Source organism: Gigantopelta aegis, chromosome 15, assembly GCF_016097555.1.
Source record: "Gigantopelta aegis isolate Gae_Host chromosome 15, Gae_host_genome, whole genome shotgun sequence".
Lineage (NCBI taxonomy): Eukaryota > Metazoa > Mollusca > Gastropoda > Neomphalida > Peltospiridae > Gigantopelta > Gigantopelta aegis.
Genome location: NC_054713.1, coordinates 2,168,432 through 2,196,234, shown reverse-complemented (window position 1 = coordinate 2,196,234; position 27,803 = coordinate 2,168,432). Strand labels below are relative to the sequence as shown.

Below are 27,803 nucleotides of genomic sequence, written 5' to 3'. Positions count from 1 at the left end.
CTGTGGTATGTGCTATTCTGTCTGTCAGATATAAAAGATCCCTAACTACCAATGGAAAAAAAAAAAAAAAAAAACGGCCTTGGTGGTGTCGTGGTTAAGCGATAAAGCTGGTAGGTACAGGGTTCGCATCTCGGTACCGGCTCCCACCCACAGCGAGTTTTATAGCGTAAGACCACTGCACCGATTTCTCTCTCACCAACAACTACCCACTAACTCTCTGTCCTGGACAGGCAGCCCAGATAGCTGAGGTGTGAGCCCAAGACAACGTGCTTGAATCTTAATTGGATAAAAGCACAAACATAAGTTTAAATTAATGAAATAATGGAAAAAAAAATAGCGGGTTTCATCTCTGAGACTATATGTCAATATTACCAAATGTCTGACATCCAATAGCCTGTGATTAATAAATCAATGTGCTCTAGTGGTATCCGTGATCAGACAGTCCAGACATCAGAGATGTGTGCCCAGAGCAGCTTTCTTCAATCTTAATCAGTCTCGTGTGTTAGTCATATAATCGTTTTGCAATCATTTTCAGTGAAATAAGTTGTTTTTTCGATGGATCAACCAACTGGGATTGATCCCTCGACCTGTGTCTCCTAAGTTGGTTAAGCTCTCCTCCATTTCCATACGAAACCGATATGTCAATGTCTACCGAATGTGGTTCCACTATTCATAAAAAAAAAAAATTTAATAATAATAATAATAAAAACTTAAAACAATCCCCAGAATGGATCCGGCCTTTAGGCGGTTACATCGATTCGCATGCTGAAAGCTCATCGCATCACCCGCACATCAAAGTGTGCCTCTTGGCCTCTGCCTTTTGTATAATTTCACTCTCACCACGAAAGGACCTTTTCTAGAGTAACGCTCGGGGACGCCTCGTCGGTTAGAATAACGAACCAGGCAATGTTTATTATTTTGTAGAAGACGCGATAGTTTAGATAATGTTTAGAAAATGTGGATGGTTATGAATATCTTTAGATCAGACGTCTTAAACCAGTTTTGATTGCCTATGTCTTAGACTGTGTGGGAAGCGTCATGTGTCCTTTGATCTCAAATGTGAGGCGTCACGTACAACTTAATCTTAACGTAAAGCGTCACGTACAACTTGATCTTAATGTAAAGCGTCACGTACATCTTGATCTTAATATAAAGCGTCATGTACAACTTGGTCTTAATATAAAGCATCACGTTCAACTTGATCTTAATATAAAGTGTCACGTACAACTTGATCTTAATATAAAGTGTCACGTACAACTTGATCTTAATATAAAGTGTCATGCACAACTTGATCTTAATATAAAGCGTCACGTACAACTTGATCTTAATATAAAGTGTCATGTACAACTTGATCTTAATATAAAGCGTCACGTACAACTTGATCTTAATATAAAGCGTCACGTACAACTTGATCTTAATATAAAGCATCACATACAACTTGATCTCAACATAAAGCATCACGTACAACTTGATCTTAATATAAAGCATCACGTACAACTTGATATCAATATAAAGCGTCACGTACAACTTGATCTTAATATAAAGCATCACGTACAACTTGATTTTAATATATAGCGTCACGTACGAGTTGATCTTAATATAAAGCGTCACGTATGACTTGATCTTAATATTAAGCATCACGTACAACTTGATCTTAAAATAAAGCGTCACGTACAACTTGATCTTAATATAAAGCGTCACGTACGACTTGATCTTAATATAAGCGTCATGTACAACTTAATCTTAATATAAAGCGTCACGTACGACTTGATCTTAATGTAAAACGTCACGTACAAGTTGGTCCTAATATGAAACATATATAAAGCGTAACGTAAGATTGGGTATTAATATAAAGCGTAACGTACAACTTGGTATTGATATAAAGTGTCATCTACAACTTAGTCTTAATATAAAGCGTATAATTTGGGCTTAATATAAAGCGTGATGTACAACTTGATCTTAAAATAAAGCGTCACGTACGACTTGGTATAAATATAAAGTGTGATGTACAACTTGGTCTTAATATAAAGTGCGATGTACAACTTGGTCTTAATATAAAGTGTCACGTACAACTTGGTTTTAATATAAAGCGTAACATACGACTTCGTATTAATATAAAGTGTCATGTATATTAATATAAACCTTCACGAATAACTTGGTCTTTATATAAAGCGTCACATATAATTTGATCTTGATATGAGGCGTCATGTTCAGCTTGGTCTTAATATGAGAAGCCTCGTACACTTTGGTTTTAATATGACGCAACACATACAATATGGTCTTAGTATGATGCGACACGTACACCTTAGTCTTAATGTTCGCACCCGTCGCACCCCCCTTGGCTACGGGCCTACAAATACAACCTGATCTTAATCGTAAATGTCACATTTAACACACCCTTCACATAGCACATACTGGAGAAGAAAACGGAAAAATAGACTAACATATATAGTTGACATGCCGATTAATTCATTCCGTACCTAACATCAAGCGGTGTGTAATACACCCCTTCCGTTTAATATCAACCCAGTCAGACGGCGTCTGAAGATGCACTTAGACTATCGACGATACCTAAAACCGTGTTCAGGAGTGCGAACGTTATCGAGCGCCAGAGATCAATTCAATGCACATAATTGCCTAATCGACCGCGAGCAACATTGAGTGCTCTGTATCTCCCCTGGACGCGTTACGTGTGTGTGAAACGCGCAACGTCAATCGTGGATGTTTTGATTTGTTCAGCTGGTGAAAAGACAAACTTATTTGTGAAACATGTTAGCATTACCACAAACACGGTCGTCTGGAAAATAAAATGTTTAAACAGCGCAGAGAGCAGGACAAACACCCACATACATACGTGTTGATTTGAATTGATTACAACGTGGTTAAAATATTATATCATGGCGTCACCTGTTTTCGATCGGATTTACGAAAGATATTGACGTAAAGTGAAAGATGAAAGACATGATCGAAAATAGGTTAGCTCCCCTTCATCAACGGAACTCTTCAGCACGAGTTCTACTTCAGGGGGCTATCACAACGATATTGCAAACAATACAGACGAACCCATTATAAGCCTAATCCTGACTATGCAAGCGTAATAGTCTAGCGCTACACTGAATCAAATACATGTCAGAATTATGTTTAACTTTATCACTAAAAACCTGTTCATAAATGGCTTATTTCGCGGTAAAATAATATTGTACTGTAATTCATTCATTCATTCGTTCAAACCTATTTTCGTGCTTATATCCAATTAAGGTTGATGCACGCTGTCATGGGCACATACCTCAGCTATCTGGGCTGTCTGTCTAGGACAGGGTGTTGGATGTAAGTTGTTAGTGATTAGTGAGGGAGAAGAGGGTGTAGTGGTCTGACACCTACCCATGGAGTCGTTAAAATTCTCTGGGTGGGAGCCGATATCGGGCTGCAAACCCAGTACCTACCAGCCTTATGCCCGATGGCTTAACAACGACTCCACCGAGACCGGCTGTACTTTAACTGGTTCATCAAAAACAGCATATAAGCCCTTAGCCGCGACTAACAAAACGACCATATTTCATTTAGCCATTACACGTTATTTGTTGGAAGTAAGTTTATGCAGATTCATAAGGAATAAAATATGTAAACTGAACATACAAATAATAACAAAACCATATAGATATCTAAGTAATATAAGATATCATTTTTGTGTGTGTGGGGGGGGGGGGGGGTGGTTTAACCCTTATTTTAAAACAATTACATTTAAATTGTCAAACGATTTGTGAGAGCAAAGCGGATGGATCTAGCAGCAGATAAAAGAGTTGATGATTCGTGTAATTCACCAGGCTCGTAGGAACAGGGGGGGGGGGGGGGGGAGGGGGGGAAGCTCTGTGTCCCCCCCCCCCACTCGAGGACGAAAAAGATATTAATATTGCTTGTCCCCCGGCACTATGGGCTGTGACCCCCTCCCCCAATCCCACCCACAAGACATTATGTCCCTCACTCCAGATATCGTACCTACGGGCCTGTAACTTGTAACTGACAAATATTGTAAAGTAAATCATTTCTTTATTTCTTTAAGGCTGCTGTAAGGTGCAGGATAGTACGAAATGCGTCTCGCGTAAACGCAGGTGGTAGACCCCTTGCGAATTTTCTTTTTAACAAATATAGTTTCCGAGGGAGCATGACTCGATCTCCCCTCTTCCCATCGCGATATTTCTCTCACCACAGCTGAAGGCCCCCCCCCCCCCCCCCCGCCCCTCTTTACATTTAATAACAACAAGTGGACAACAGTGACATATTCACCGAGTAACATAATTTTAATTCGGGCTACACAAAATACCAGACTAGATTAATTAGCATTGTACGTGTGCTGAACTAGATTTCACTCATAAGTTGACATTGTATACTGGCACTAGCTTTCTAAATTAAAAGTGAAATACAGCCATTTCATGTCAGGATCTTCATTCAGATGACAACCTTTAATGGTGTATGCTACCAAATCAGATCTCCCAGACGACAATAGTAACATATGTGGCTAAAACTCCCACCTGCAGTGTATCAGTTGACACAAACACCACGGATATAAATGCTACCGCCCCTCACCATTAAAGTGAATCAGAAAAAAATGAGGGTCAAGTTGCTCATTTCAGAGATAACGGATAGCATCTATGACTATCCTAGTTCCGCACAGATTTTGAGTACATTTTTACATGTACCCGATACATGTTTCAAGCACAAGGCTACTTGACACATTGGTACTAGATGAAATAAAATTGCATACATTTTTTGCCCAGATGAAACTAATATTTGTTTTACAGCCAACACACTCACATTTATCACCAATCACAGGACTTGTGATGTTCACTTATCTATCAAAAGTTGGGTGCACCTCGAACTTTGACCCAACCGGAAGTCATTTGGTTTAGTACTACCTTAAGGGCACTGTCAGCATTACGCCTAGGAACAGTTACTAAGTGGCACAAGTTTGAACCACTGTTTTAGATTTAAAAATCATTTTCAATAAAGCGAATGTTCCCTACCGGACAAAACGGAGACCCAATTGTAAAATGAAGACCCTTCTATAAATCAATCTCATTAATAAAGACATGGAGGTAAATAATTTCTGTGTGAGGGATTGTTTGTTACAGTCAAACATCGCTATCTCGAACTCTGTTGTCTTGAAAGCCCAGGATGTTTTGAGATCGAGATATTGAAATGTTGCTTAATTTCCACCAAACAGCTATTATGTTTATGTCGAGTCAACGTCGAGATATCGCTGCTTAATACCGTATCATCTATGCTAAACACCGATCAGCTAAATCAATAATGAAAACAATTACTCTGCTCGCATCGTAGAATGACAAATAAACATATAGCATTCCGAGTTCCTCGATAGTTAACAGTTTACACAGTCTTACGCCTACCTTCGATTCAGTTTTCAAAGTGCTTCATTTCCCCACAGGCAATTCTTTTGTAGAGTGCAATGTCAATTCTGAAAGAGAAGGAAAACATAATTAAATAAGTAACATTCGCATGCGCAAAGCATGGACAGACATGCACTAGTTTTCAAAGTAGTGCATCTCAAGGGCGGGTCTATGAGCTTTCTTTGAATGACAGGAAGACAAAGGGGGTTTGTGGTTTTTGTGAGTTTTTCAGAAATGATAATAAATTCGTCGTACGCTTGTATTGGATTGTATTATTAGTAACAGCATCTCACCCACTTTTGGTCTGTTATTATATTTGCATATTACATCTTGTGGAGGACCAGAGTCGAGTTGGTTTGTTTCTCCTTGTTTTACTCTATTTCTGACTTTTCATCTGTCTGTTTTGTATGTTTGTTAGTCTTTCGTTTTGTATGTATACGTATGTAACAGTGTGTCTGTGTGTGTGTGTGTGTGTATGTGTCTGTGTTGTGTGTATGTGTCGTTGTATGTATGTGTCTTTGTGTGTGTGTTGTCTCCGTGTTGTGTGTCTGTGTTGTGTGTGTGTGTCTGTATTGTGTGTGTATGCGTTGTGTGTGTGTGCGCGAGTGTGTTGTATGTGTATGTGTAGATGCGTGTGTGTGTGGGTGTTGTGTGTGTGCGCGTGTGTATGCTCAGATGCGTGTGTGAGAGTTGCTCTTTTGTTTTGCTTTTCATGTTTGTTTTCATTTTCTAACATCAAACAGATGTTGTTGTTTTTTGTCACGTGTTTTTCTTTCGCGATGTGGAATGGTTATCCATTCATTTTACTTCCGTTGACTTTCTGTCGTGCCTTACTTTCCACCTAATCCTTCTTTCTTTCCATTCAATCCCTCTTTTTCTTTATTTCCCTTTTTTTTCTCTTTCATTTCATTGTCATCTTTTTATTTTCTCCTTTTCTTTTTCTTTTCCATCAACAAATATCTTGCAATTCTTCGATATTTTTTATAACGAAATGTGATTTATTATCGACAGTTTGTGCTTGTTTAATGAACATAAAATCGTTTAGACATGGCGTTCCTTTTACGTTTAAAGGACAGAAAAAGTCTTACATCAACTAAGGCCTCTAGAAGAAACATCGATGTATCTCAGTTCTTAATGCAGCGATACGGGAAAGTACTTAGAGTAACAGTTCTCAAACTGCGCTCTCTGACACAATCAGATGCATAAAACTTCCTACAAGGATTATTTATTTTGAACACAGAAGGGTAACAACAAAAAGGTTTCGATAAAGAAGTAAAAGCTAGTGCCTATATAGCATGTGTTAGTTAAGAGTCCATTTTGTCTGAAAAGTAAATATTTTATATGTCACTTACGTGTATGACACATGGTTTTGCATTAATGGACTTTAAGTGGTTTGCAGATCGTGATTGGGAGTGAGTTCACAAGGACTGGCCACATGTTTTTGTTTTGTTTCTGCTTTCGCATTTGTTTTTGTTTTCAGTTTCGTTGTCGTTTTTTTTTGGGGAGGGGGGGGTTGAGAGGGGGGGTCTGTTCTGTTATGTTTGTTTGTTTGTTTGCTTGCTTGTTGGTGGGGTTTTTTGGTTTGTTGTTTTTTTATTTGCTTTTGTTTTACTTCCCTTTTTTCTCTTTTATTATTTTCTGAGAGAAGGATACTACTGTTTGTGTGTGTGCGTGCGTGCGTGCGTGTCTGTCTGTTTTCTGTCTCTCTCTCTCTGCCTGTCTGTCTGTCTCTCTGTCTTCCTCCTCTCTCTCTCTCTCTCCTCTCTCTCTCTCTCTCTCTCTCTCTCTCTCTCTCTCTCTGTGTGTGTGTGTGTGCGTGCGTGTGTTCGTGCGTGTATGTATGTATGTATGTATGTATGTATGTATGCATATGTTTTTTATTTGGTTTGTTGTGTATTTTGTTTTGGGTGTGTGGGCCGACCTTCTCACAAACCTGAATTCTCTACTTCATTTTGTTTGTTTATTTTTGTTTCTTTTTTTCTTTTGGGTTTTGTTTGTTTGTTTGGATTTTCAAAAGAAACAATGTGTTGGTTATTATTATTAGTAGTATTATTACATGTACTATTATTTTATTTCAGTACAATTATTTTATTTTGTTTTAGAAAGAGGAAGGGCGTAAATCAGTTGTTGTTTAGATAGTATTACATTTTGTTTTCAAGTGTATTGTTCGAGTCAAGAGATTAGAGTTTTAGTGTGTCGAACTCGTTAATATCGAAAAGGGTAATGTCATACGAGGTCATTCATCAAGTCTGTTTTTTTTTTTTATGGACATTCATCTTTCTATCTGTCAGACTATTAAGGTATTTTTATACATATATATAACACGAAATCAAAAGATAACGTCAAAATTAATAAAGTCCGAAACATCAATCATAATTATTATTATTTTTTTTTTTAAATGAAATTAAAAACCCCAAACAAAAACCAACCAAACCAAAAAAAACCCACAATGGAAATAAAACAGAAAGAAGCACTGGAAGAAAGAAAGGTAGCTAGCTAAACCGAAAATAATTAACACTGCTCGCATGCCTGTCTATCAAAGAACAAAGCTGTATTGGAAAACAGAAATTAGATCACAACGAAAAGGTCAAGTTGATTATAGGCCCGTTTTTATGGTACGACTTGTATCAACGATTTTCTCAAGGCAATTGTTTTTATTCGTTTTAATTTGGGTGAAAGTGCATTATATGAAATGTTCTTTGCTGCTAATTGGAAAACGTAGCGGGATTTTTCTCTAATTAACACATGTATGACACGAACTAGTCGATACTTATTTTACAGCTGTTGTCTAGTGATGTCGAAAAACAAATCTTATTGATCGATTGATTGATTGATTAATTTATTCATTCAGGGCGGGATTTAGGTCAGGCGGATGAGTGCTAGCATGAGGTGCTTGCGTCGCAGGATCGAACCGCCTCGGTGGATCCATTCAGCTGAGTGGGTATTTCTCTCCTTCAAGTCACTGCACCACAAGTGGTCAAATGTCCTGGTATGTGCTATCCTGTCTGTGGGGAAGTGCATATAAAAGTTCCCTTGCTGCTAATGAAACTGCCGGTTTTGGGGTGTGAACCCAGTGCCGATAGCTTAAAATGGTTTTTTACTCATCGGCTATTTGATGTCAGACATTTGGTAATTTTGACCAATAATCTTAGAGAGAGAACCCCCTACATGTTTCCATTAGTAACAAGAGATCTTTTATATATGTAGCATCCCGCAGACTGAATAGCACATATCACGGCCTTTGATATACCAGTCGTGATGCATTGGCTGGAACGAGAAATAGCCCAATGGGCCCACTGACAGGGAACGATCCCACACCGACCGCGCATCAGGCGAGCGCTTTACCGCGGGGCTACGATCCGCCGGTCAGTACACTACTGAGGCCAATACAATGTTATTTGTTGTTTTACGTTCGGGCTGACAGTTCGGCATACAGCCACACACACGTTGAGTTGCAGCCACGTTCTGTATCCGTCCACCCCAAAATGTCATGGTATGTACTGTCATGTATGTTTCAAAGTCTACTTAACGGCGGAGTGCTGTCAATAGGAGAGGGTATCTAATGGCAAAATTTTGGAATATCCTTGTATGTGCTTTCAAATACACTCCAAACGAGACCACCATACGCTGCAGCGGCCAAATTTAAACTAAATAACACTAGCGAATTATCAGTTGTCACAAAGGCAAAATCTAAGATAGCAAGTGTTTTTACTTTTATTATCACCCCAAATAACACTACTGCATTATCAGTTGCCACAAGTGCAAAACTAGGATAGCAAGTGTTTTTACTTTTTATTTCCACTCCAAATGACTTGACTTGACTTGAGAGTTTTTACATGCTCCTATACCACGAAGGTTTCGAGCATGTCTATCCCGAGTCCTGTGTCTGGATGCCAGTGGCCTGACTCGGGGCAGAACATTTAAGGGACAATTTTGATTCTTAAGCCTAAAAAAAATTTTAAAAAAATGGGACTTTGCGCTTTCCAAAAAGGTGTCACTAATAGATACAGAGCTCTAGAATTTTAATTTTAAATGTAAATGTGTGTGTGTGTGTGGGGGGGGGGGGGGGGGGGGGGGGGGGTACTCCTAATGAGACTACTGCAAAATCTGGAATAGCAAATGTTTGTGGTTTCATTTCCACTTAAAATAAGACTACAACATTATTAGTTGCCACAACGAAAACTCTGGATAGCAAGTACTTAGATTGATACTAGACCGACCGCGCATCAAGCGAGCGCGTTACCACTGGGCTACGTTCCACCCACCAACGCGAGAACTGTTGTCATTTCTTTGAAGCTTGGACGCACTTCTGATTAACTGCAAATAGAAGGGTTCTCATAATTAAGTCTCCATGTATGATATTTCACGCGACGAAAAATGGATTTTTAGGACAATATTTCTCATTATGCGATGTTTTTCTAATTGAACCGATCTGTGAGAAAGGACCGATATTCAATCAGCTCGAGCGCATTGATAAACCGCAGGCGACAGATTTCACGGAGTACCCACTGTGTTGAAATGTCTTAAATCGCTTGATCGCTTTCGACTGGAACAACGGTAGTAATTGTGGAGAAATGGGAAAAAGAACAGGACAAGAAAATTCGGGTTCTGAGCTATCCGCAAGATCGAATTTTCATCAGTGTGCAAAACACTTTTTGTGCGGCACGCGGTATAATGCGGTGTGCGCTATGCGGCAGTGGTCAGTTCGTGCGGTATGCGGCAGTGGTCAATTCGTGCGGTATGTGGCGTGCGGTATGCGGCAGTGGTCAGTTATTGCGGTATGCGGCAGTGGTCAGTTCGTGCGGTATGCGGCAGTGGTCAGTTCGTGCGGTATGCGGCAGTGGTCAGTTCGTGCGGTATGCGGCAGTGGTCAGTTCGTGCGGTATGCAAAAATACAAAATACTGCTGCACTTGGAATGCTCTTCTAATTCTCGTGGATCTCAAGTGAAATATACGACAACAAGAAAGTTTGTTTTGTTTAACGACACCACTAGAGCACGTTGATTAATTAATCTTCGGCTATTGGATGTCAAACATTTGGTAATTCTGACTCGTAGTCACCAGAGGAAACCCGCTACATTTTTCCTAATGTGGCAAGGGATCTTTTATATGCACTTTCCCACATACAGGAAAGCACATACCACGGCCTTTGTCCAGTTGTGGTGCACTGGTTGGAACGACAAAAACCCAGTCAGCTGAATGGATCCACGACGCAAGCACCTCAAGCGAGCACTCAACCGACTAAGCTAAATCCCTCCCCATACGACAACAAGAGCACAACTGGTCAAATGCTGTGGTATGTGCTGTCCTGTCTGTGGAAAAGTGAATATAAAAGATCCCTTGCTGCATTAGGAAAACATAAAGTGGGTTTCCTCTGATGACTACGAGTCAGAATTGCCAAATGGTTGACATTCAGTAGCCGATGATTAATAAATTAATGTGCTCTAGTGGTGTCGTTTTTGACGAGTTTTGGTGCTTTTTATATTTTTTTATTTTTTTATTTATTTTCTTTCATCGCTAGCTCAAAGTTTCTCCCGCCTTCGACGGAAGGACGGACATATGCCAGAACCTGCGCCCAAGACAGGCGTGCGCGACAAAAGCTTGCTCTGAACGTGCACGTTAAACTACTTCACCTTGAACGAGTTTTGAGTTTAACTATCTTTAAAGAACGTTAATATGTACCTTAAAAAGAAAAGAAAAAAAAAGGCAGGAATAAATAGTAGCAGATTTAGGTATTGTGCAGAGATATGATATTTAATAGATTTTATTTGATATGTCTTTCTCGTATCTTTAGACTAACTACCACGAATCTCACGAAATTCATTCACGAACTATTTTTATATCTGTGTGTTCCCTCGGACTCATCTAAAGTAAGGGAAATTGGAACCGTTGGCTTTTAAACTTTGATTCAGTCGGTAATGTAGGAATGTTCGATTTCCACAAAGACTTATTTCTTGTAAACATTTACATATCTTTTTTTCTATTCTAATGACAATCCAATAGATGGCGAAGTGATCTTTACGCGCAAGTTACCGTTCTTTTTAACTGGTCCCCACGGATCAATGCGCAGGAAATTGACTGAATTTCAATGTGTTTGACAACAGACCACCGTGGACTGGTTCAATAATGGCGGCAGAAATGACTGGTCGCCATTGAAAAGGCGCGTGACGTGAATAATTCGTCTACGGCAGATTAGTTTAATATTAAAAAACGTATATCCGATCATAGCTCTTTTCTTTTCAGTTTTTTTTTACCCCCTTTTATTTTTTATCGAAGTTTGCAAGATATTGCGACATTTGAGACAAAACGCGCGGTACGGGGTTTCTCGAGGCTTGATGGGAGAAGAATCACGTTTCATGTTAAAATGAATTTTCACAATAGATATCTTACACCTAAACCGGTTCTCTCGCCTCGGACCTAATGAGTTCCAGGATGATTAAGATTTCTGCTTGTGGAATTGTAAATCGTTATAACATATTTGCACTATCGAAGCCAAAATAAGGAAAGGAAAGGAATGTTTATTTAACGACACTTTAGAACAGTTTTAAACTATAGTCATTTTGATGTCTAATTTGGGGCTTTCGACACTTGGGTGAGAGAGACAGAGAGAGACAGAGAGGACAGAGAGGACAGGCAGACATAAATATAGAGAGACACACAGACAGGCAGAGACGGAGAGACAGACGGAGACAACTTGGGAGAGACAGACAGTGAGGAAGATAGAGAGAAAGAAAGAGAAAGAGAGGGGGACGAGGGGGAGGGAGAGAAAGAAGGGCGAGAGAGAGAGAGAGAGAGAGAGAGAGAGAGAGAGAGAGAGAGAGAGAGAGAGAGAGAGAGAGAGAGAGAGAGAGAGAGAGAGAGAGAGAGACACTAATACTTGGTGTCATCACACAGACTATTCCTCACTTAAAGCTGCCCTGTGCCGTCTTATGCTACGTTACGTTACGTTGCGTTACGTTACGTTAAGATACAGTACGAGCGTACGTTGCGCTACATTATCATTCTGTGTTATGTTCTACGTTATGGTATTATTTGACCTTGTCACACTTTCTCCATAAACACTTTAGCGTTTCGCTTGCCCAGCGGGCTCTCGAATCAGAAACAGCGGCACCGCGCCGAGACAATCGTGGTGCAACGCTCACATCGCCCACAGCGCCACGGCTCGTTTTCCCAATATCCCGTCTCTGTAGGCACACAAAAACCCGACAGTTAAACCGAGCCGTAAAAGGGACAAACTCGCTGCTAATATTTACACCCAGCTCGAGGGTCAGTCGTACACGTACAGGAACAGTCACACGACTATTAAAAGGGACGACTCGTCGCTGGTACGATACACGTACAGTCAAACAATTATTTAAAGGGACAAACTCGCTGCTAACATTTACACCGAGCTCGAGTCAGTCGTACACGTACAGGTACAGTCACACGACTATTAAAAGGGACGACTCGTCGCTGGTACGGTACACGTACAGTCAAACACTTGTTAAGAGTCGTAATTGTAATCGTCGCTACCAGGTACAGACACCTCGAGTGCGAGTCGAACGCGTACAGTCAGACAGTTGTTTTAAATGCTAACTGTTACACGCAGCTCGAAAGTCAATCGTACACGTACAGTCAGACTCGTTTTAAATGCTAACTGTTACGCGCAGCTCGAAAGTCAATCGTACACGTACAGTCAGACAGACACATGTTAAAAATATCGTAATCGTTGCTGTCAGGTACGAATACTTCGAGTGTTAGTCGTACGCGTACAGTTAGACAGTTGTTTTACAGGAACCGACTCGCCGCTGTGTTACATCGCGTGTGAGATGGAGTCAATCATTTAATGTACTAATTGTTCAGCACTGGTTAGGACGGGGGGGGGGGGGGGGGGACCTATCAAAAAGGGTGGGACGTAGCCCAGTGGTAAAACGTTCTTCTGATGCGCGGTCGGTCTAGGATCGATCCCCGTCGGTGCACCATTGGGTTATTTTCGTCCCAACCAATTCAATACGACTGGTATATCAAAGGCCGTGGTATGTGCTATCTTGTTTGTGGGAGGGGGCATATATAATATCCCTTGCTAGCGGGTTTCCTCTCTAAGACTATATTATATGTTAAAATTACCAAATGTTTGATTTCTCATAGCCGATGATTAATAAATTAATGTGCTCTAGTGGTGTCGTTAAACAAAACGAACTAAAACCCAATCAGATAATGGATCCACCAAGGGGGATCGATCCTTCGACCCAAGCACCTCAGTCAAGCGCTCTACCGGCTGAGCTAGAACCAGCTCCTATATCACAGAATCGAATATGCTCCATCAGCACGTTGTCAACATTTCCGATTAGAGTGCTCATGATATTGATTTTTATTAAAATGACGGCTAATATCCTAGTCAGTCCCCCTCGAAAGCATACGACAACAAATTGCGCCAGTGAAGCTGTTGAGGATTTTCAACTGGTATTAATATAAATGGCTGTCAGGGCATTTTCCCTTCCGGTACGAATCGGAGAGAGGACGCCATGTAATGGCTTCTGAAACCAAGAGATTTGTTTCACAAAAGAACAAGCGGAGGGGGTAAAGGGGGTGAGAAGGTGATCAACAACAATTCTCATACGAAAGGACAGCGTGCAGATCGCTTTCGGAATCCGACTTATATCCAGAATTATGAACTCGATGTGGTCTGTATGTTGGAAAACATTTGAATCTAAGCGAACCTAAAGGTGAAATAAAATGTCTGCTCATTTATGTCTAGTGGTATCAAATTGTTCAGTCGGAGTTCACCTTTAAAATGAGTAATTCAATCAGTGTTAAAGTCAGTCGGTGAGTTAAACAGCCAGTTTTCGATTTATTGAGTTAGCCGTCTGTTTCAGTTAGTGATATAGATGGTCAGTTAGTGGTATAGATGGTCAGTTAGTGAGATAGATGGTCAGTTAGTGGTGTAGATGGTCAGTTAGTGGTATACATGGTCAGTTAGTGGTATAGATGGTCAGTTAGTGAGATAGATGGTTAGTTAGTGAGATAGATGGTCAGTTAGTGGTGTAGATGGTCAGTTAGTGGTATAGATGGTCAGTTAGTGGTATACATGGTCAGTGAGATAGATGGCCAGTTAGTGAGATAGATGGTCAGTTAGTGAGATATATGGCCAGTTAGTGGTGTAGATGGTCAGTTAGTGGTGTAGATGGTAAGTTAGTGAGATAGATGGTAAGTTAGTGAGATAGATGGTCAGTTAGTGAGATAGATGGTCAGTTAGTGAGATAGATGGTCAGTGGTGTAGATGGTCAGTTAGTGAGATAGATGGTCAGTTAGTGGTGTAGATGGTCAGTTAGTGAGATAGATGGTCATTTAGTGAGATAGATGGCCAGTTAGTGAGATAGATGGTCAGTTAGTGGTGTAGATGGTCCGTTAGTGAGATAGATGGTCAGTTAGTGAGATAGATGGTCAGTTAGTGGTGTAGATGGCCAGTTAGTGGTGTAGATTGTCAGTTAGTGGTGTAGATGGTCAGTTAGTGGTATAGATGGTCAGTTAGTGAGATAGATGGTCAGTTAGTGGTGTAGATGGTCAGTTAGTGGTATACATGGTCAGTTAGTGAAATAGATGGCCAGTTAGTGAGATAGATGGTCAGTTAGTGGTGTAGATGGTCAGTTAGTGGTGTAGATGGTCAGTTAGTGGTATAGATGATCAGTTAGTGGTGTAGATGGTCAGTTAGTGGTATAGATGGCCAGTTAGTGAGATAGATGGTCAGTTAGTGAGATAGATGGTCAGTTAGTGAGATAGATGATCAGTTAGTGGTGTAGATGGTCAGTTAGTGGTATAGATGGCCAGTTAGTGAGATAGATGGTCAGTTAGTGGTATAGATGGTCAGTTAGTGAGATAGATGGTCAGTTAGTGAGATAGATGGTCAGTTAGTGGTGTAGATGGTCAGTTAGTGGTATACATGGTCAGTTAGTGAGATAGATGGTCAGTTAGTGGTGTAGATGGTCAGTTAGTGGTATACATGGCCAGTTAGTGAGATAGATGGTCAGTTAGTGAGATAGATGGCAAGTTAGTGAGATAGATGGTCAGTTAGTGGTATACATGGCCAGTTAGTGAGATAGATGGTCAGTTAGTGAGATAGATGGTCAGTTAGTGAGATAGCTGGTCAGTTAGTGGTGTAGATGGTCAGTTAGTGAGATAGCTGGTCAGTTAGTGGTATAGATGGCCAGTTAGTGAGATAGATGGTCAGTTAGTGGTGTAGATGGTCAGTTAGTGGTATACATGGTCAGTTAGTGGTATAGATGGTCGGTTAGTGGGCTAGATGGTCAGTTAGTGGGCTAGATGGTCAGTTAGTAGGATAGATGGTCAGTTAGTTAGATAGATGGTCAGTTAGTGGGCTAGATGGTCAGTTAGTCGGATAGATGGTCAGTTAGTGGAATAGATGGTCAGTTAGTTAGATAGATGGTCAGTTAGTGGGCTCGATGGTCACTTAGTGAGATATGGTCAGATAGTGGGATAGATGGTCAGTTAGTGGTGTAGATGGTCCGTTAGTGAGATAGATGGTCAGTTAGTGAGATAGATGGTCAGTTAGTGGTGTAGATGGCCAGTTAGTGGTGTAGATGGTCAGTTAGTGGTGTAGATGGTCAGTTAGTGGTATAGATGGTCAGTTAGTGAGATAGATGGTCAGTTAGTGGTGTAAATGGTCAGTTAGTGGTATAGATGGTCAGTTAGTGGTATACATGGTCAGTTAGTGAGATAGATGGCCAGTTAGTGAGATAGATGGTCAGTTAGTGGTGTAGATGGTCAGTTAGTGGTGTAGATGGTCAGTTAGTGGTATAGATGGTCAGTTAGTGAGATAGATGGTCAGTTAGTGAGATAGATGATCAGTTAGTGGTGTAGATGGTCAGTTAGTGGTATAGATGGCCAGTTAGTGAGATAGATGGTCAGTTAGTGGTATAGATGGTCAGTTAGTGAGATAGATGGTCAGTTAGTGAGATAGATGGTCAGTTAGTGGTGTAGATGGTCAGTTAGTGGTATACATGGCCAGTTAGTGAGATAGATGGTCAGTTAGTGAGATAGATGGCCAGTTAGTGAGATAGATGGTCAGTTAGTGGTATACATGGCCAGTTAGTGAGATAGATGGTCAGTTAGTGAGATAGCTGGTCAGTTAGTGAGATAGCTGGTCAGTTAGTGGTATAGATGGCCAGTTAGTGAGATAGATGGTCAGTTAGTGGTGTAGATGGTCACTTAGTGGTATACATGGTCAGTTAGTGGTATAGATGGTCGGTTAGTGGGCTAGATGGTCAGTTAGTGGGCTAGATGGTCAGTTAGTAGGATAGATGGTCAGTTAGTTAGATAGATGGTCAGTTAGTGGGCTAGATGGTCAGTTAGTCGGATAGATGGTCAGTTAGTGGAATAGATGGTCAGTTAGTTAGATAGATGGTCAGTTAATGGGCTCGATGGTCACTTAGTGAGATATGGTCAGATAGTGGGATAGATGGTCAGTTAGTGAGATAGATTGTCGGTTAGTTGGCTCGATGGTCAGTTAGTGAGATATATGGTCAGTTAGTGGGGTCGATGGTCTGTTAGTGAAATAGATGGTCAGTTAGTGAGATAGATGGTCAGTTAATGGTGTAGATGGTCAGTTTGTGAGATAGATGGTCAGTTAGAGGGATAGATGGTCAGTTAGTAGGATAGCTGGTCAGTTAGTGGAATAGATGGTCATTTAGTAAGATAGATGGTCAGTTAGTGGGCTCGATGGTCAGTTAGTTAGATAGATAGTCAGTTAGTGAGATAGATGGTCAGTTAGTGGGATAGATAGTGAGATAGATGGTCAGTTAGTTAGATAGATAGTCAGTTAGTGAGATAGATGGTCAGTTAGTGGGATATATGGTCAGTTAGTGAGATAGATGGTCAGTTAGAGGGATAGATGGTCAGTTAGTAGGATAGCTGGTCAGTTACTGGAATATATGGTCAGTTAATAGGATAGATGGTCAGTTAGTGGTATAGATGTTCAGTTAGTGAGATAGATGGTCTGTTAGTGGAATAGATGGTCAGTTAGTTGGACAGATGGTCAGGCAGTGGTATAGATGGTCAGTTAGTGAGCTAGATGGTCAGTTAGTGGTATAGATGGTCAGTTAGTGAGATAGATGGTCAGTTAGTGGGCTCGATGGTCAGTTAGTGAGATAGATGGTCAGTTAGTAGGATAGCTGGTCAGTTAGTGGAATAGATGGTCAGTTAGTAAGATAGATTGTCAGTTAGTGGGCTCGATGGTCAGTTAGTGAGATAGATGGTCAGTGAGTAGGATAGCTGGTCAGTTAGTGGAATATATGGTCAGTTAGTAGGATAGATGGTCAGTTAGTGGTATAGATGTTCAGTTAGTGAGATAGATGGTCTGTTAGTGGAATATATGGTCAGTTAGTTAGTTAGATAGATGGTCAGTTAGTTGGATAGATGGTCAGTCAGTGGTATAGATGTTCAGTTAGTGAGATAGATGGTCTGTTAGTGGAATAGATGGTCAGTTAGTTGGATAGATGGTCAGTCAGTGGTATAGATGGTCAGTTAGTGAGCTAGATGGTCAGTTAGTGGTATAGATGGTCATTTAGTGAGATAGATGGTCAGTTAGAGGGATAGATGGTCAGTTAGTAGGATAGCTGGTCAGTTAGTGGAATAGATGGTCAGTTAGTAAGATAGATTGTCAGTTAGTGGGCTCGATTGTCAGTTAGTGAGATAGATGGTCAGTTAGTGGGCTTGATGGTCTGTTAGTGAAATAGATGGTCAGTTAGTTAGTTAGATAGATGGTCAATTTGTGAGATAGATGGTCAGTTAGTGAGATAGATATTGAGATAGATGGTCAGTTAGAGGGATAGATGGTCAGTTAGTAGGATAGCTGGTCAGTTAGAGGGATAGATGGTCAGTTAGTAGGATAGATGGTCAGTTAGTGGTATAGATGTTCAGTTAGTGAGATAGATGGTCTGTTAGTGGAATAGATGGTCAGTTAGTTAGTTAGATGGATGGTCAGTTAGTTGGATAGATGGTCAGTCAGTGGTATAGATGGTCAGTTAGTAAGCTAGATGGTCAGTTAGTGGTATATATGGTCAGTTAGTGAGTTAGATGGTCAGTTAGTGGGCTCGATGGTCAGTTAGTGAAATAGATGGTCAGTTAGTGAGATAGATGGTCAGTTAGTGGGCTCGATGGTCTGTTAGTGAAATAGATGGTAATTTAGTTGGATAGATGGTCAGTTAGTGAGATAGATGGTCAGTTAGTGGGATAGATGGTCAGTTAGTTAGATAGATGGTCAGTCAGTGGTATAGATGGTCAGTTAGTGAGATAGATGTTCAGTTAGTGAGATAGATGGTCAGTTAGTAGGATAGATGGTCAGTTAGTTGGATAGATGTTCAGTTAGTGGTATAGATGTTCAGTTAGTGAGATAGATGGTCTGTTAGTGGAATAAATGGTTAGTTAGTTAGATAGATGGTCAGGTAGTGACTAAATCACTGGACCCGTGGTATAATCAATAATTGGTCAGCCAGTGACCAATTCATCTAGTCTGTGGGAACGTCTTCTGTTGCTGTTTTTCCATCAAGAATTAATTCTGTATCCACAGCCGGATTATCAATATGACAACAGTTGCCAATCAACGATTTAAGAAAAGTCTCCCAAAATCACCACCACAAAGCAGACGTGAACTTGTTTGAGGTCCACTTTTGCCGAAGGAACAGAGATTATTATCAGTCTTCTTAGTTTTGAACAAGAAGCAAATTAGGTGTAATATCACCCTGCATAGTTCTGCACGGAAATCCACGAACGTTTTTGTCTTTGTTGTTTTTAATAACATAGCACAACAAATATTCCAATTAACGGATGGGTGGAATGAATCTTGCACGTTTTGGACTCTGATGCTATTTATGGCTGTGAGGATGCAGCAGAAAGCTATGGAACCTTTCTTGATTGACCCAAGTTGTCTATCAACATGATAGCAGGAACGCTGCAGGTTTCGTGTTTCACGAGAACGTCAACTATGTGCACTCCACCTGCAGGTTAACTTTATAGTAAAGCTTGTTTTGTTTAACGACACCACTAGAGCACATTGATTTATTAATCATCGGCTATTGGATGTCAAACATTTGGCAATTTTGACATATAATATTAGAAAGGAGAACCGCTACATTTTTCCATTAGTTGCAAGGGATCTTTTTAATAGTACCATCCCCCAGACAGGACACAGTTGGGGCACCATCGAGAGATTGGCAAGGGATAGACCGGCGTGGAGGAACTTCGTCGCTGCCCTAAATGCCACTAGGCATGACAGGAAATGATGATGATGATGATGATGATGATGATGATCCCACAGACAGGATAGCACATATCAGTCGTGGTGCACTGGCTACAGCGAGACGTAGCCTAATGGTCTAAGATTACTAATGTCATCCTGCAAGCGAAAGGGAATATGATAGTCGTTATTTATATGAAGCTGTTTTGAACACGTTGTTTAATTGACAAACCAGTGAGATGGTCACTGAAATCACAATTTTTTTTAAAAATTGAACATTAAATTTTACAGTTTACGTAAATAACCCCGTGTTTGGCAAGACGGTGGCTTGTTGTGTGTGATGTCTGTCGGCGATATGTCTCGCGCGTGGAGTATTCATTGTGTTTAAATAGCACACGCGGTTACCGGTTTCTCCTCATTAGGTTTCACTTGAAAGAAAGACGTACGCGGTCCATGTTGTTAATTACCAGATGTTAATACACTGTCTACTTTCTCACATTGCTCGTTGTGTAAGACGTGGATCGTGTTCGGTTAATTACTACCACTGTCGTGTGGTCTGTTTACGTCACTGTCGTGTGGTCTGTTTACGTCACTGTTATGGTTATTAGTTCCGTGTGTATCTGTGTCTCTTTCTATTTGTTTGCATGTCTGTCTCTCATCGTCCGTCCATTTACCAAACCATCTATTTATCCATTGATCGATCCATCTATCCATCCATTCACCCATCCATCCATCCATCCATCCATCCATCCATCCACCCATCCATCCATCCATCCATCCATCCATCCATCCATCCATCCATCTATCCGTCTATCCATAGAACGGCCCATCCATCCATCCACCCGTCTATCCATAGAACGACACATCCATCCATCCATACATCCATCAGCCAACCTACCTGACTGTATCTATCTGTATCTATATCTATCTATCTATCTATCTATCTATCTATCTATCTATCTATCTATATATATATATATATATATATATATATATATATATATATATCTACCTGTCTCTCTGCCTGTCTGTCTGTCTGCCTGTCTACATATCTATCCGACTCTGTAAATCTATCTATCTATCTATCTATCTATCTGTCTGTTTGTCTGTCTATATTTATATATGTCTGTCTGTTTGTCTATCTCTCTATATCTATCTATTATATTTGTTAGACGTTACATAAACTCCCTTTCCGTTTCCAGAAAATGAAAGGAATACAAAAGTGGATTGCCCATTCTCTAACATATTTGCGTCTCTGAGAGTTCCGTGTAAAAGTTCGAGGTGCAAATATTTACGGAGTGGAAACAGCTGCGTCTCTGAGTGGTAGAAATATGTGACATTGATTATTTGTACAAATACTATTATATATTGGCGATAAATTATAATTATTATTTTTTCTAATTTAGTATACAGATATTCAGCAGTATGCAGTAGAGCTTGAAACAACGGGTGTTTGGTTCTGGTTAGAGTTTTCAGGCGTTTAATTAGTACCACTAGATGGAACATGTCATGCGCATTAATATTTGTTATGCTTCTGTAGTATAACGTGAAGTGCATGACGCGTTCCATCGAGTGACAACAATTAATATTTGTTATGCTTCTGTAGTATAACGTGAAGTGCATGACGCGTTCCATCGAGTGATAACAATTAATATTTGTTATGCTTCTGTAGTATAACGTGAAGTGCATGACGCGTTCCATCGAGTTTGACGTCCAATAGCCGATGATAAGATACAAAATCAATGTGCTCTAGCGGCGTCGTTAAATAAAACAAACTTTACGTTCCATCGAGTGACAACAATTAATATTTGTTATGCTTCTGTAGTATAACGTGAAGTGCATGACGCGTTCCATCGAGTGATAACAATTAATATTTGTTATGCTTCTGTAGTATAACGTGAAGTGCATGACGCGTTCCATCGAGTGATAACAATTAATATTTGTTATGCTTCTGTAGTATAACGTGAAGTGCATGACGCGTTTCATTAAACACGGAGCGGGACGTAGCCCAGTTGTAAAACGCTCGCTTGATGCGCGGTCGGTCTAGGATCGATCCCCGTCGGAGGGTCTATTTGGCTATTTCTTGCTCTAGCCAGTGCACCACGACTGGTATACCAAAGGCCGTGGTATGTACTATCCTATCTGTGGGATGGTGCATATAAAAGATCCCTTGCTGCTAATCGAAATGAGTAGCCCATGAAGTGGCGACAACGGGTTTCCTCTCTCAATATGTGTGTGGTCCTTAACCATATGTCTGACGCCATATAACCGTAAATAAAATGTGTTGAGTGCGTGTTAAATAAAACATTTCCTTCCTTCCTTCCTTCCTTCCTTCCATTAATCAGGTCAGGTCATAGCGTTTAACGTGTACATTCAGAGTAAGCTGTTTTAGCGCACGCCTGTCATGGGCACAGGTGCTGGCCTCGGTCGGCTCCTCTGTCCAGCACAGAAAAGGGGTGGGGTGGGTGGGATGGGGACCGCCTGCGCTCTTAGGTGCAAGAGAGCACCAGCAGTCCGACCGGGGTCGGTAACAAGCGGAGGATGGGCTTGATGATATGGATTTTGAATGTCCCGTAGGTAACTTAGCACGGAATATTTAGATACGGTGTGGTCACCTTACTCCGTGACCTTCCCCCACCAAACAAAAAAAAAGCCGTGTAGATAGCCAGAGCTCATTATCCGAGGCTGTATCACCGACCGCTTTGTATGTAGCCACTTCTATGTTAAGTCACAAAGATGGCGGCGTCTGTGAGTACGCAAAACGTAGCACAATGTGTGTATGGTAATGAACTGGACCTCAGTTCGGAAAGATCTTTGTGTGAAGAGCGGCATCAAGTACGTACAATGAAGTCTGTCGACAGTGCAGATCAAAAGAGAAGCAATTATCAGAACGATCGGAAACTGTTAAAAAGGCCTGTATTGTAGATATTAAACAGTGGAATAGTCCACGACGTCTGGATGTTAAAACGGCCTGTATTGTAGATATTAAACAGTGGAATAGTCCACGACGTCTGGATGTTAAAAAGGCCCGTATTGTAGATATTAAACAGTGGAATAGTCCACGACGTCTGGATGTTAAAAAGGCCTGTATTGTAGCTATTAAACAGTGGAAAAGTCCACGACGTCTGGGTGTTAAAAAGGCCCTGTATAGTAGATATTAAACAGTGGAATAGTCCACGACGTCTGGATGTTAAAACCACGACCTGAATTAGCGAGTACAGTCAAATGATACAGAAGAAGGGCGTACGATGGTAAGAACCTTCATGTAATAGTTAAACACTAAACATGGACTCCAGATTATAACTAGGAACATGTACAGATAAAAGAGCTTTAAGAGTTCAAAGAGGTTTAATAGCATAGGCCTGTTTTTACTTTAGATATGCTGTTTCCGTGTTAAGCTAATTTTCGTGCTTATATTCAACTGAAGTTCAAGGAAGCTGGTTTGGTTACCATCTGAACTATAAGGGCTGTCTGTCCAGAACAGAAGCTACGTGGTTTTTCATTTGTTAGTGAGAGAGAAATCAGAGTAGTAGCCTTGCATGTCCAACATGAGTAATTAAAACTCATTGTTGACGGAAGCCTCTTTTGGCATGCGAACCCAGTACCTGCCAGCTTTAAGGCTGATGTCTTGACAAATGTAAGATCATACGTGAACCTGTAGCGAAAAACACACCCAAAAGATGAGACCATGATTGTGTCCAAGTTCATCCGGTAAACTGTTTCATTTAAATATTTTACTTTATTTTCGTGCATATTAACGTTCAAGCACGCTGTCCTGGGCACATATCTAACTATCTGGACAGTGAGAGAGAACTCGACAAGTGTCAAAACTCAACTCAACTGGGTGAAAGCCGATACTGGGTCGCGAACCCAGTACTCAGCAGATTCAAGTCTGACATCTTGACAACTGTAAGATCATACGCAAAACCAAACATGTGAGCAAAGTGTCCAAGCTGATCCCGGTAAGCTGTTTAATTAGAGGCGAGAAGACCTACGTATGATCCTGGTATAGGCGTCGCAAAATAGCGCAGTAAGACGGAACTATTTCAACAAGTAACACTCACTTGCGGGGCTTGGTCTTCCTGTGACATTGCGCGCGTGTAAACAGTTCAGAGATAACGATCTTAGACTGATGTCTATCCCTAAATGTAACAAAAAATTAGAAATTAAAAAAAGGAAAAAAGGAAAAAAAAGGAAAAAAGAAGAAGAAATGATATTAAAAATATGTATTAAGAATATGATATTAAAGAAATAAAAGACATTCGAAATAATAGAATACAGAGATTTAAGATATTAAGAAAGTATATTATATATTTTTCAGCTTTAAAAAAGATAAATATTTTTATTTTAATAAAATTTTAGGTGTGATATTACTATATCGAATTGTTTTCTAATATCGAGTTTGTTACATGTACCTTTAGGAATATTAGTGTTTCTGTATGTTTAATATTTTAAATTACATGTATATTTGTATTATTTTTATTTCCAAAATTGCAAGAGTGCTATGTGGGCCTAAGAAACTCATGATCAGTTTAAAACCTATATTCAACATCGTTATGGAAACTGATATTTGTTCAACGACATTTCACTATATATATCCCGCCGACGATTAAAACCAGAAGACACATACCAGCTCTTCCAATGAATTGCACCCAGAACCCCCTAGCGACATTATACATACATTGTATATTCCGCCCAAGACTAAATTCAGAAGACACATACCAGCTCTTCCAATGAATTGCACCCACCACTACCTAGAGATCTTGTCATAAAAACCCGCCCAAGATTCAATTCAGAAGACACATATTAGTCCTTTCACTGAATTGCACCCACCACCACCACCAAGCGTTAAATTGCATTCTAGCATCTGGAAATGTGAAAACATAAAATTCGAGAACACTATATATCTTTTGTGACAGTCACTCCTTTCATATAACAATTAGCGCCTGTGCGCGCCACAAGCCCTAAGCGGCTTGATACATCTCACACACTGATAGTTATATACAAAACGGGGAAACGACAAGAATAAGGCCGGCCTCGGTGGTGTCGTGATTAAGCCATCGGACATAAGGCTGGTAGGTACAGGGTTCGCAACCCGGCACCGGCTCCCACCCAGAGCGAGTTTTAACAACTCAACTCTTTTCTCTCGCTAACCTCTAACAAGTAACCCACTGTCCTGGACAAACAGCCCAGACAGCTGAGGTGTGTGTGTGCCCAGTACAGTGTGCGTGAACGGTAATTGGATATAAGCACGGAAATAAGTTGAAATGAATGGACATGACTATTGCCAAATGCCCATTCACATATTACGGTCTTGTTGTTCAGATTTAACGATGGCTTGGCACATGGACAATTACTTTAATTGGTGTGTAACGTACGGTTATTGATCCTGTAGCTACTGTACCAACTGAACGGTTATAGCAATCGTTTAAAGCAGCCATATTCAACTGTGCTGTCTTTACATTGTTAATTTCAATGTAAATGATGTTTTGTGTTGGAAATATAGAAACACAAATTAAATACTTATTTAGGACCGGCCTCGGTGGTGTCATGGTTACGCCATCGAACATAAAACTGGTACGTATTGGCTTCGCTGTCCGGTACCGGCTCCCACCCATAGCGAGTTTTTAAGACTCAATGGTTAGGTGTAAGACCACTACACCACCTTCTCTCTCACTAACCACTAACAACTAACCCTCTGTCCTGGACAGACAGCTCAGATAGCTGAGGTGTCTGCCCAGGACAGCGTGCTTGAAGAGAGAAGAGGGTGTAGTGGCCTTACACCTACCCACCGAATCGTTAGAACTCACTCTGGGTGGGAGCCGGTAACCGGGCTGCAAACTCTGTACCTACCAGCCTTATGTCCGATAGCGTAACCGCGACACCACCGAGGCCCTGTATTTGATGTGTCTGTCGATCGCCTAAGTCCGACGACAGCGATCGATCCCGTGACCCATTACAAATGACGGTAACGCTCTACCACTGAGCTATAGATCCTGTCGGCAGAATGTCAACAGGTTCCATTAGACCAAATCAATTCCTATTGCCGATAATGTTAACGTTTACTAATAAAACTGATATAAGCAGCGTTTCAACACACCCAGGAAGTACAGCAATAGAAAGTGTGGCACCTCACATCTAATCTAGCTGCAAGAAAATGGGGGGTCACGTATCATTTAAGAGATTTAATTTATGTTTTTAATAGCAACCGTCATTTTTGCTGAAAATTTCAGTTCCATTTTTGGGGGTACCCGGCATTAGTTTCAACCTCTGGTATATACTGCATAACAACTGTATAACAAATAAAAGTGTATTTATTTATCGTCAATGGATAATAGTATTTGCACAAATAATCAATGTCACATATTACTACCAATCACACCCACAGCTGCTTTTACTCCGTAACTATTTGACGGTGCACGTCGAACTTTGACACGGTACTCTCTTCTTTGGTACTATGCAACCAACAGTGTCGCTCTCATTGGACGGCCATTCAGCATTTAGTACCAATTTCAGTCGCTACTCCAAACACTTAGCAATTTGCGTGGCCTCTGTAATCTCGGGAATAGGAAATAAATATGGCCAAGTTTATGGAACCTAAATGTATGATTCTCCGGTAAGAGATTAACATATATATTACGGTTCATCGTCATTAGTCATTCGAAGGAGGGGCACACGTTTAACTCAAATCAAATACTTTTGCTGATGGCAAGTATTATCGCAATGGCGACCACCGGAAGTGACTGTAATGTCGTAGCTTTTGGCGATAGGATATTATAAGTATCAGTTTAGGATTAAAATAATTTAATAGACCACGCTGACGAGACACTTAAATTGCACTCTCGCTCGCTTTCTCTCTCTCTCTCTCTCTCTCTCTCTCTCTCTCTCTCTCTCTCTCTCTCTCTCTCTCTCTCTCTCTCTCTCATTTTTCCTTTCCTTTTTACCGAATAAGTTTTGTTTTATTTTATAAATATTCAAAAAAAAAAAAAATCAAGCAAGCCTTTCTTTGCCTATTATCCTGCATGGATGAATGACCATTCAAGGGAACGTAAAAGTTAATCAACCATAGTTATTACAAATACAATAAAGAACAAAAATAAACGGATCCAGTAAAGAAGACAAATATAGATACAACCACAGACACATGGGCGGGCACAATGTTAGAAAAACAAACTCAGTTTTACATTCAAGCATACAGTCAGACGAACCGACTGACGGACGGGCAAACGGATATGAAGACAAACAGACAGACAAACAGAGCGATTGATAACAGGCAGTCATGCGCAAGATAATAAAAAACAACAAAAATCTTATAGACGAGTTGGCTGGTCTTCTTAGTAACGGAGTGGGTGAGTGAGTAAAGCACTCGTCTGGTGCGCGGTCGGTCTGGGATCGATCCCCATCGGTGGGTCCATTGGGATAGTTCTTGTTCTAGCTAGTGCACCACCACTGGTAAATCAAAGGCAGTGGTATGTGCTATCCTGTCTGTCGGTTGGAGTATATAAAAGATCCATTGCTACTAATGGAAAAAATGTAGGTTTCCTCTCAGACTATATGTCAAAATTACCAAATGTATGACATCCAACAGACGATGATTAATAAATCAATGTGCTCTAGTGGTTTCGTTAAACAAAAGAAACCCAAACTTTTTCTCTTTAAGACTATGTCAGAATTACCAAATGTTTGACGTCCAATAGACGATGATTAATAACTCAATGTGTTCTAGTGGTGTTCTTAAACAAAACAAAAACTAGTCGGGGGACTACAAATGTTTTGTTTTCAATGGTATGAATTCATATTTATTTTAAAGTCCTCTCTTTACATATATAATGCCTGTGTGTATGAAGGAGTTGTCTTTCCTTTGATCGAATTTGTTATCTTCCTGCTATCGATTGCAAGAACATTACGCAAAGCGCAGAGCGACCAGCACTGACACATACAGAGCGAATCGTATTCCATTGTGATGGATATATCAGAAACGCGTTCATGTGCATCAACTCTTAAATGACAAACTTAATTTTCTACATTTTTTTTTCACGGAATATCTGTGTCCAATTCAATCAGAGGAGCAGGGTCTAAAGTGACACAGATTCCAAACAGGATAATAAACGATGCTGTGCGAAAAGAGATCTTATTACAAAGGTTACTTGCGGCCTATAAAGATATCC

General features: G+C 40.5%; 2 protein-coding genes across 2 annotated transcripts in view; both read right to left on the bottom strand.

Annotated features, from left to right (window-relative positions):
• The window catches only part of LOC121390375 (N-formyl peptide receptor 3-like), a 264,212-nt gene that overhangs the window by 127,676 nt on the left and 108,733 nt on the right, over positions 1-27,803 (bottom strand). The window contains exon 2 of the mRNA XM_041522172.1: positions 5,406-5,473. The gene's annotated coding sequence lies outside the window, so the exon portion shown is untranslated. The remainder of the gene's footprint in view (positions 1-5,405; positions 5,474-27,803) is intronic.
• On the bottom strand, positions 1,054-23,726 carry LOC121390266. Its single transcript, XM_041522049.1, has 3 exons — positions 23,700-23,726; positions 12,485-12,589; positions 1,054-1,713 (listed from the first exon to the last, which is right to left on the bottom strand). The coding sequence occupies exons 1-3, from the start codon at positions 23,724-23,726 to the stop codon at positions 1,054-1,056; spliced, it is 792 nt and encodes a 263-aa protein (XP_041377983.1).